Source organism: Telmatherina bonti (assembly GCF_933228915.1).
Source record: "Telmatherina bonti genome assembly, chromosome: 10".
Lineage (NCBI taxonomy): Eukaryota > Metazoa > Chordata > Actinopteri > Atheriniformes > Telmatherinidae > Telmatherina > Telmatherina bonti.
In genome coordinates this window covers 27,468,323-27,480,185 of record NC_136628.1, presented here as the reverse complement: position 1 = coordinate 27,480,185, position 11,863 = coordinate 27,468,323, and the positions used below count along the sequence as shown (strand labels likewise).

The 11,863-nt window shown below is 37.0% G+C and overlaps 1 protein-coding gene across 1 annotated transcript in view; it reads right to left on the bottom strand.

Moving 5' to 3' along the window:
- Nucleotides 1–7,489: 7,489 nt before the first annotated feature.
- LOC306761317 (uncharacterized protein) overlaps nucleotides 7,490–11,863 on the bottom strand; it is a gene marked incomplete at both ends in the record, with an annotated part of 16,941 nt that continues 12,567 nt past the window's right edge. Inside the window, 2 exons of the mRNA XM_079247442.1 lie at nucleotides 7,490–7,606; nucleotides 11,391–11,863. The exon at nucleotides 11,391–11,863 is cut by the window's right edge and continues 1,963 nt beyond it. Of these exons, the coding sequence (XP_079103568.1) occupies nucleotides 7,490–7,606; nucleotides 11,391–11,863 (590 nt within the window). The remainder of the gene's footprint in view (nucleotides 7,607–11,390) is intronic.

Here is an 11,863-nt window from a genome sequence, read left to right as displayed (position 1 = left end):
ATAACATAAGATTGTTTACAGGAAAAACATGGGGAAAAAAAATGGTCCCATTTCTTTTTTATTTTAAAGTGTATCCCGAGGATTAAACTATGTTTATTATACAACATCTGCAGCTGTGCAAGAGTAACTTCTAAAGCAGGAGAAGTTGGTTGCAGGGTGTAGACCTTCATGTCTTCAATTTGAACTTTTTGTAAGCCAACAAGGTGCCAATAGCAAGCAAAAATAGGACTTGCATTATATGGTCAATGATTATATGATTTACAAAAGAAAACAAACGAACATGTAAAAAACATGAGGACATAGTGGTGATGTAAAACCAGCCATTTGACAGTCTTGCCTGTAAAGAGACCATGCAGCATACACATAAAAAAATATAAACTGCATTTTAGACAAGTCTATTCAAAGATGCTGCTTTATTGTTCACCTGCCTGCTTAAAGGAACCATTTTGAGTTTCTTGCATAAGCCTTGTGTTTCCATGGCAACAGCAACTTGATGAATATGAGAGCTAGGATCAACATTTTAAATTGGATGTTTTGTCTTTATGCAAAAACAAGCTTTTCTTGTTAAATCTGCCAACACGATAACAGGTCTGTGCGAACCTTGTTTGAAAGCAAAACTGTGATAATCCTCCCCAGTTAACCTTCCTCATCCTAGGATAGTCTACATTTCACTTGGTCTTAAGTGATTCAGCAGCAGGATGAAACTGAGTCACTGAGCGAGTCTGTGTCTGTTCATTCATCTGTGCATCAAATGTCACCCAAACTGCCACTGCGGTGCCGCAGCTCTACAGATGTGAAAGATGTGCATTTCTCTATTTGTACACAGATGACCTCAAGTTACCAAACTGCTCTACTGGTAATGAATTCAAAGTTACATGAAGTGATCTTGAACAGGCAGCGCAGAATAGCTAACACAAACTAGTGCAGCAGTGACCCCTTGGCAAGGGCAGCCATGCACATAAATAACCTGCCACAGGCATCACTCAAGAAGAAGTCTAAATCTCACTGCACTTGCCCCATCATAGCACACCATCAGATCAGCCTCCACATCATCATCCACGATTCCAGTCACTGGATTCCATGTGAGTGTGAAGCCTCTTTGTTATTTATCTGCACAGTCCAATAATCAGAACTGTCTGCGGCAGCATTACCACGTTCAAATGTAAATTGATATAACATAAAGGCAACAAGACAGATGTTGTCTGTAGAGATCTGGAGTTTTGTATGGCAAATTTTACAGATGCAATAACAGATTTGTCATCCTGTCTTGTCCATTGCCATTCTTTAAATCAGAGTGACAACCTGTTCATATCAATTTCTGCAGCAATGCAGTGACTGTTTCATCTTTTCACACAGCCCCATCTCCGAATCAGATGAATGATGCATCAATTTTCCCTCTGACTGCTGTTAGAACCACACATCACTAGACACTTGCTCGGGACATCCTCGGCTTATCCTTTCAACTGTTACGCAAACCAAAGCCCTAGGTGATAAGACTCATGACCCCATTGTGCATGAGCTCCAGCCAGAGTATCGCACAAATGGGTCAAGCACTCACAGCATGTCTGACACATTGACGGATGATGTTTTCATTCTAAAAGGCAACACTGATTTGATAATATAGCAATATTAGATTACTTATCGCAAATACAGTTTTGACATTGCCTAAATACAAAATTTATGATCTATTATTGGCAATCAGAGCAAAACAAAACAATAATGGCAAAGTTCTGATTGATATAAAGTGCCCAAATCTCTCTTACACACTTATAACCCGTCAACCAGTTCTGCTCTGTCATCAAACCCATGTCTAATCCACCGGATGTGCGAGGTAGGGGGACGTCACTAAACATGAGTGAATTAGCTAGAGTTTTTGAATAGCATGCTACTCTTAGAGCACATTAATAAAACCATCAAGATCATGAGTCAGAGAACTTCATGACAATTATTATAACCAAGGTTTGTGCGCAACTAAAGTAGTTATATTAGAGAGGAATAGTTTTAAGTTTAATGTTGGTGAAGTTTTTAAAGTACAACACTATCACCATGAAAATACTTTACGCTGGAATGGATTTGATATTATTTTCATTGTGATAAAAATCTTGACCAGACTGGAAAAAAAATATCAGCTAATCTGGTTAAAGTATGCTTAAGCATCTTAGCCCTCTTAATGTAATCTACTGGTCTAACCTTTGCAAGCAAAAGCCATTTTTCATGTCACTGACAGACTTTTATGATAAAGCTTGAAAGCTTGATTTACAAATAGCAGCACTGTACAAAGATAGTTTGCAAGGGTTGTGCTCGTCCTCCTCCAGACAATATCTTCCCATCTCAAATAATAGTTTAAACCTCTGCTTTTTTGTGGTTTCTTGTCAGTGAATTATTGAACTCATCCTCCTCATATCCTTCTGATATATGTACTATTCTGCTCAGGGCCAAAAGGTGACAAGAAATGAGTTCTGCAAACTCTTTGCAAAGCAAAAAGCTCTGAATTATCACAACTGAAAGAAGATCGTTGGTCTTTCAGAGGACAACCATGTTTGATTATTGGTGGATTATTGCACAATTATAGTCATGCTTTGTTCAGGTTCATGTGACATTACTTGTACCCATATGTAGATTTGTTGTACAGCAAATTTGGGTTTAGTATCACAGAAGACAGTAAATAAAATAGACACATAGACATTCACAGTGGCTCGCAAAGTCAAAAATTATTAAATAGTTATATTAATAGATGAAAATGATTTAAAACCCTAAAATTTATTAAGAAGGACTGCTGCAGATGGATCAAAACTGTTCCTATAACGTTTTGTCCAACAGCTCGGCACCTGGAACCTGCGTCCTGATGGGAGAAGGTGAAACTCCACAAATAAAGGGTGGGAGTCACAGCTCACAATATTAGAGGCTATACACTGTACCTGTCTGGTGTACAGGGCCTCAAGACTCGGCTGAGGCTCACCAATCAGCCTAAAGGACCATTTCATAATCTGACTGACTTTATTTCTGTCCTTTAGAGCCAAATTAACAAACCTTCTACCAAGGAAAGGGACAAAATCGATTCATTAAAATATCTGTAAAAGAGAGAGAGCATTGCTTTGTCAATATTAAAAGGTGGCAGCTTTCTGCGGTAGAAAAGACGTTGATGTCCTCTTTTTATACACAACTTCAGAGTTCTCCTCAAAGCTGAGTGAGCTGTCAATCACAGTTCCCAAATATTCATAGCTCTGCACTAGTTTGACCAGAGATGGTTGTGACCACTGGTGTGTCTTTTATCCTCCTGAAATCAACGGCCTTATCTTTGGTTTTGGATGTGTTTCGCTCCAAGTTGGACTCTTCACTGAACAAACTGACTGATATCTCTTGTGGTCTTGTTCAGCTGTTTAGAAGTCTTGGCAATATTTCTGCATGCCCCACACTGCGCTTCCTGGATGAAGGTGATATCAACATAAAAACTAACTCAGAATGCATGGTTCTCACTGCCTAGTTTATCTTAAAGAAAACCATCATCATGAAATGGAAAAGCAAAAAGAATCTGTGCATTAACCAATATTAGACTGCCTGCTCTCAATAAGGATGTCCCCTTAGATCTCCTCTTGGTTCCCTTGGTGACTCTCAAGCTCACTGAGCCCTGGGTCGTCACCCTGACTCATGCTTTTGAACCAGTGCTTGGTGGTCCAAAAGCACTGGCCCGCACCAACCCACAAACACACATAAACACATACACACAGATATTGCTGCTTGTGTCATTTGTTTTCCGTTGTTTTCCGTTTTCTTCCTGCAAGTGCTCTTGATGATTGTCTGCTTGGTTTTCGCAGCGGCCTTAGCATGCTTAGTTGCTTTAAACATTCAGCAGCTGAGCTTTGATTGCACAGTTGTTTTGTGTGTGTGTGTTTTAACCTTTTTCTCTTTCTCTTCTTCTGTCCTTTGTTCTCTCTCTTCTCTGTCCTTTCTTTCCTCTTTTCACTCTTTCTCTTCTATTATTCCTGCAGGTCAAATCAGTGGTTATGTGTAAAATTAAACTAACTAACTAACTAACTAACTAACTAACCCTTAAATACTGTTTACTATCTGCTGAAGCCATATGAGAAAATAAATAAGGCAGTGAAGATGCCTGCAGAGCAAAATCTTTAAAAAATTGAAAGAAATTTTATTTCTACTTTTAACTGATCAAAAGCACATCTTTTTTTTTCTGGTTGCGTCCTGGTTTAACATAGCAGGGATTGTGCAACACTTTCAGTACCATGGACAGCACCCGCTCTGAAAGCGTTGCCCACCGGGAAGAAGAATTGACAGGAGCGACACTCAGCACACACAGCCGTAGCCACAGGTGCTCTGCTTTTTTCCGCTGACCTAATTCACATTCTCTGAAAGCACAAAAAACTCATAGTTTTTTTGGGCTTTTAATGGAGCACTTTGAGCTTTTCAGCGTTTGAACACTGCAGGGAATGCTACCTGTTACATGTTCAGCTTTAAATCCAGTTAAACTTTGGCTGACTTTGATTTTACTGCATCTCCATTTTTCAGTAGGTCACTATAATAGAACATTTTCAAAACAGTGTTCACAGAGAATGTGATGATAATTTATAAGATTATTTGACATATCCATATGTGCAGGATGTTTCCATTTACCGGCTATATGGCCAAGTTTGCCATCATTGGCAAACTTGCTGAATATCCTGAGTGATTATAATGATAAAACTGTTGTTTTTATCAAGTCCATTTTTTGGCTTTATGTCTATAGACAGAAAGCCCTGTGTGGTCACAGCAAGGAGCAGACTGCTGCTTTTAATAATCCTGACAAAGCTATTATTTATCTGCTTCCACAATTTAAACTGTAGGCCCATCTCCTTTATTTAGTTTTCAATTTCCAAGAATTAGCACAGAGCGTTATAACAAGAAACTAGGTCAGAATTTTTGCATGTGAGGGAATTTCAGGGAGGGTGGGGGTGTGTGTTAAAAAAAAAAAAAAAAAGAAGAACTAAAAAGTTACACTCAAGGAGTGGCTTTTCCAAACTTCCATTATGAACCACGCAGACACAACAGAGACCGATTAAAAAGCTTTATTCAAACTAGCATGATCAGGCAGTACATTTAAGCCAAATAAGCAACATCAAAATCTGTCATTTAACTAGACTTGAAGTAAAGCAAGACCTTTCTCACTCATACTATCTGTGATCTGCTAGGTGGGACGGAGCTGGAGGATGTTTGATGCAACCCTCGAAGCATACTGTACAGTCTGACTGGCAAAGTATCCAGAAAGAAAAAGACTGAGTTGTATACACAAATGAGAAATAACTCACTTTTACAACACTGAGCACAAGCACCTGTTATGCCATTCAATCACAGTGAATACTGAAGATATCAAAATGGTCTACTGTATAAAAAAAACACAAAGTATAAAGCAGATTCATTTACAATAAATGCATTTACTGGTTCTTCCCGGAGCATCGGCTCTGATCCAAAAGCTGTCCCTGTCCAACAATAAGTTAAAGATACTATACCATGGGAGCAAATGGAATTTATCATATTATAGGAAACCCCAATATTTCAGTCGTCAACAGTCATCTTTTAAATTGCAGAAGGCACGCAAGGAGCTCATCACATGTGCAATTAAAAAAATCCTAGAAATACTGTTGGAAACGGTCAGTTCTGGCAATGATTGCACATATAACGTACTCCACAGCAAGAGATCCCTCTCACGTGAAATCAACACTCAGACAAACTGCCAGCTGAATGCTTTAAAAGGTGGGCAGCTTTGTGGAGTAGGTGAGAGAGAGAGAGAGAGAGAGAGAGAGGGAGAGGGAGAGCAGGAAAGGGAGGTTAAATTTCACCAACTCAGAGAATGAAGCTGGATACATCCAGAAATATTCAATCTTCACCAGATTACTGAGAGAGTGCTGTGATCACATTTTAGATTCAGTGCATATCCCTAAATTTCAAGTGCCGTCATCCGCTTGATGCATTAATGCAGTCTGCGGAGTCAGCACCAAGTACAAGTACTGTGGCTGTAATTAACACTGTGTTCTTCTTCTCATAAGCCAATCTTCTCACATCGTGCCATTACATTTTATCATTAAGCACCCTAATGACTGGTCTTAATAAGCTCATTTTTTCTGAGAAATTAAAGTCTTAACTTTAATTGCACTACAGCACTACCTTTAAGGTCAAGAAAAAAGTATTTTTATTTATATTTTTTTGTTATTTAGACTACCAAAACAACATCATATGCACTACACTGGAAATATGCAACACAAAATGCCCTTAAAGAAGCTCACAAAAGCAGCAATAGGAGAAAAATAGATATAAAAAACATGAATACTGGTAAAACAACACCATGCCTGTACCTTAAGTCCTCTTGTACCCTGGCAAAGATTATTAGATTTTGATATTTTTTTTTTTTACTTTATATTCTTAAACAAAGTATCCTTATAAAATTTTTCTCTTGTAAGTTCATTTTAATTTCTTTTTAAATTCATTTTCTATTTTACATCTGCACCTAGTGAATTGATTGAAAGCAGATATGACTGGAACTGTCAGTGTTTAGTGATAATAATGAATTAGCTTAAAAGTAAAGGTTCTTATAGAGTTATATGGAAATTTGACCCGGTTTAAAAACATACGTTTTTTTTATGTTTGTACTTGTGCCTGTAATAGCTTAAGACGTGCCTTCTCTTTACCCAGGTGGAAGGAAACAAGCTGACATTTTGGTTTGGTTCAGAAAATTCAGTATTGCAGTGGATTTCATAACTTATATAATAAACTGGAGAATAAATTGCACATGTGTATTTAGTCTTTTTGCTGTTCTGACCTCTTTGCAATTTCCACAGAAGCAAAGCATATACAATCTTATAAGTAAAGAAACAATGTGTCTTCTAAGTTTTTTTTTTCTTTTTTTTTTGCATTTTACAGTATTCTTCCATTCTTTTTTTTTTTTTTTTTTGTAATTTTCAGACATTCAAAACTTCATTAAAACACTGGAGATTTTTTTTTTTTTTTAAACTCAGTCACTAATTATTCTTTTTTCTTTTATCAGAAAGTTACATTAACAGTTTGAGCCTAAACTAAACTGAGACTTTCATAACAAGTAAAATAATAATAACAAAATAAAAACAAGAAAAACACCAAGTGCCAGGTCTGAATCAATGACATAACCAGATACAGTTATGAATTAATCAGATCCATGGAAGAAGTACATTCTCCCTGATTCATATGTAAGTTTATATTTAGGCGTGTTTTTGACTCCTGCATTAAAAAAAAAAAAATAGCATGACAGCAATTTAAGTAGAATAAGAACTAGTAATGGCTTGTGAAACTATAGCACACTGTGTTATCCCTGGAGAGAAGGCAAACTTGTCCATTGAGAAGCTTTAAAGAGTTAAAGAAGGGATGATTTTCTACATGAGGTCTCGTAATGTCCAGACGCCCTGCTATGAATGATTTGTTGTCCAAATGCTTGCTGAAGACTAATACAGATTCATGCTGAAAAGAATTATAATGGTAGGAAGTTGAGGCGATCTGGTGTCAGCGTCTCTGTGTAGGACAGACGGAAGCAGGAAATGAGAGCTGTTGTGAAGGGGCCGAGGGGGATTGGATTTTTACATCTTCTCTGTGAGTCACAGGAGAGTTTCAGCCAGAGACTCCCATGAAGAGATTGTTATATCACCGCAGCTGTCTTCTGGGCTCCTGCTGAAGGACAGAAAAACAGAATAAGCCACAACAGAAATTCGATCTTAACATAATTTTATAGAAAGTCTTCACTCATGCAACAGTGGATTGTGACTGGTTACTGCCACCATCACAGGGAAATCAATAGCTTGTGTCTATGTTTGTGGTGTTTTTCTGTTATTTCCATTTTTTTGTCACTTTTATATATATATATATATATATATATATATATATATATATATATATATATATATATATATATATATATATATATATATATATATAATATCCATAAAAATCTATCTTTGATTCACCCGAACAAAAGGAAATGAAAGAATATGAAAAGAAAAAAAAAACAACATGCATAGGCAGACTTTATATTTGCTAATCTGGATTTTGGACTGGATTTTACTGGTATAAAGTTCCTGTTTTTGGGTATGTTACATGCTAATGATGAATCTGAAACAACTCAGTTCCTTTCAGTTTCTTTTTTTTTTTTTTTTTTTTTTGTCTGTGGTATCACTTTGGCCTGAATCACCACAAGCTAGTCAAATACGCACAACAAAAATCTGACCAACGGCCAATTTAATCTAATCCAGGCTTTCAGTAGAAGCTGATAGGTTTTTCCCACTTGAGAGGCCAGCCAATTCTAATCTTAGTGCTCACAGTCGTATTAGATTGGACCAGATTGTTGAATTCGTGAGGGGACAGTCTGACAAGCTCAAATGGAAATATTTGATTCTGTACAGTTTAATCGGGGAAACAGGGAAGCCAAAGGGATTACGGCAGGGATTTGAACTTGAAACCATGACAGTTCATCAGATCTTTTTTTTTTTTTTGTCAAGCTCAACATGTACTAAATAGAAAGGGACAGAAAATGGCTACACAGTCATAGTGGCTCTACAAAATGTAGTTCGCAACCAGCATACCTCCAGTTGAAGAATGGACTTCCTTTCATTTTGAGTACTTCAGAACAGAAAAAAGAGAAAAGTTCAGTGGGATGTGTGACACTCAAACTCACAACAAATACACAAGAATGAGTCTCTCCCCCTCCATGTGCACCTGTGCATGCATATTCATATTGTTAAATATTTTAGTGAATCACGTGGCTCCGTTTGCAAATCCAGCTGTATAAAAATAATAATAATAATAAAAATAACAAATAGCATCTGTATCATTTTCAGCAGAGTGCTGCTTGAGATTCCCAACATCTCCTTTAGTGCAGCGATATCGCTCTCCCTTTAAGAGGAGCTCTCCACTTCTGGGTTTCTTTGTGTTACTCCCCCTCTTACGCCTACAAGTTGTGCTATGATTGTGTCTTATGTACCATTTCTGCAATGCATGACCTACATACTACATAAGACATCAAACGCTGGCAGATTTGGGGATTGGAGGGTAATGATGGGATGTTTTTTTTTTTTTCTTTTTTTTTGTCTAATAATGCAATGAAAGGTAGATCTGCTGTTGAAATAATATAAAATAATGAAAAACAATAGAATTTTGCCACATTTGTTGCATTTATCCATAACTGGGCATTGTTTATTTTAGTTTATGTAGTATAATGGCCAAGAAATAAGTTGAGGCAATGCCTGTTAGTTTCTGTTTCTACCACAACAGCATATAAAAAAGTTTAACTTCCCCCAGACACTCAGCAGTTGAATGTTCCACACTCATAAACCTCACAACACAGACAAACTAAATAATAAAAGCTGTTTTGATTTTTTAGTCAGTAGTGTCAGGCTGAATACATTTCAAAGTACAGAATGCAGAGAGAGATTCAGTGGTAAAACGTGTCTTTTTTTTTTTTTTCCAGTATAAAAGTACCAATATAAAGAATTAAGTACAAGCCAAAGTCAAGTTGTGCTAAAAATCATGTTTTATAAAGGACAAATAAATATAGTTACTAATTTACCAACATTATTCAGCTGTTGTCATTTCTTTGGGATGTAGCCAGCTTTAGGTACAGTGAATATCAGATAATATTTCTGTAGTTTTGCCAAATTAAAAAGGACAAATGACAAAAGTCTGAATCTGAAAAATAGCTCCTATATAAAGCTGTCAGATTTATGCAGAGGGGTTGAAGACATAAAATAAACCTGATATGTTTTTTAAGGAAGTACATAAATTATTTATACAATTGCCTCAGCTAAAGTAAACTTAAATGCAATTTATGAATAATTTCAGACAACTAGACATTTGAAACTGTGAGAGTTAAATACTTGATAAAGTTTTAAACCAACAAACATTTAATTCTCTACAGATAAACTTTATTTTAATTTAAAATCTGATTTTGCATAAATGTTATCTTAAAACAAACAAAAAATAGAAAAAAAGATGACTAATAATCACATAATCCTTACCAGGTTTTAATTTAGGTCATGACAACGTTAGACGAACATGCAAATCAAACTGTGTCATCACTGGTTTTAAAAGGAAAAAATGCTACAATGCAAAGTTTTGGTAAAGTGCTGAACCGATTAAACCTTAGCAGCAGTAACTCAACTGGAGTAGAGTTTCTGAACAACGTTTTTAGACTCGTACATGATTGCGGAGAACTCTCAGCCCAGTCTCCTTTACAGTTACTTCAGCTCATTCATTATGCATTGGGTATTGAGGTCTGTCATTTAGGTGCTGCTTTCCTCAGCATATCAGTGTAGCTAATATCTGGGCTGAACCCTACATTTACTGGTGTGGTTGGGATCATTGTTCTGTTCTGTGAACCAGTTTAGCATTAGGACAGATGTCCTTGCGTTTTATTCTACAATACTTTAGTATAGCGGGGAATCCATTGTTAAGTCAATGACTACATGGTGTCCAGGTATGGGTGTCTAAATCATTAACCCTCCATCTCCATACATGACAGCTTACATGAGATGCTTGCTGATATGCTACATCCAAAAATGTCTACTTTTGTCTTATCTGTACAAATAACCCTGTTCCAGAGGAGGTCTTCTGAGCTGCAAATGAATAAATTTAAGTCCTGCTACTATGTTCTCTCTACAAAGATGTTTTATTTCAGTATTTTCTAACTGTACTGTCATGAATTTTTAACATTTTAACTGAAACCTGTGGAGTCTGACATGTAGTTCTTAAGCTTTCTTGCAATTTTTTTTGTAAGCACTACATGAACTGAACATTGATCTTCCAAAGATGCTCAACCCTGGAAAGACTGAAAACATTACCGTCAGTTGCCAAAAAGTGATCTTTCTTATTGATAAATAATGGATTCAGAATAGTTTGAGAATATCCTTCTAACCACTTTCAGATGGATGGGCAACAACAGCTGCTGTTTTTAGGAGAGCTGCTGATAGCTTTCCTCCTTGGCATTGTGTTAACACCCACCTACATGCTCCAGCCTGGAAAAATGCCAAAACCTCTGCTTCTATAAATGTGCTGATAATACGTAATGCGTTAGAAAACATTGAGGAACTGATACTTCCTTTCTTGAGGGTGTGCTTCCCCCTTTTCTGCATTTTGGCTTATTTCTTTTTTTTTTTTTTTTTTTTTTTTTTTTTTTTTATAAATAAATGATGGCACAGTGGATTATGTCATGTGTCATTCTTCATCTGAGCTAAAGATTTAGCTTCCTGTCTTTCTAGGAGAAAAAAAATAACTTTTACAGTACAGTCAGAAAACTCCATCAAAATTGTTTTTGGAAAGAGCAATTCAGCCTTTACCAGACATGGTTACTGATATTACAAAACCATTACCCCATTTCAACATACCTCCAGTGTGGACGCTCTGGAGTCTGTGGTCTCACTTGGCCCTATGCTCCTGGGTATACTAGACACAAAATACCCGGCTCCTTTGGGAATTATGGGCTGTCTCACCACCACTTTACCCTTCCTCGTCTCTGCGAGGAATAAGCTATACCAGTAGGCATCACTGGAGATCAGGGTGGAATCCGCAATGGTGGAGCTTCTCTGGCTGATGACGCTGTTCCTGCTGATCACACTGTTTCTATTAGCTGGGGGCATCTTGATGGCCTTTGGTTTTGGTTTTTGACACTTGAGAACAATAATAACCAAGATGGTTATCAGCAGCAGAAAGGACACAGCTCCTAAACCAATCACTAAGTACAAGTTTAGGTCCGTGAAGACGTCAAACTCAAGTGGTAACTCTGTAGTCTCTAAGATTGGCAGGGCGTGTTCCACTGTTGATATCTTGATAGTGACAGTAGCAGAGCGTGGAGGGTCGC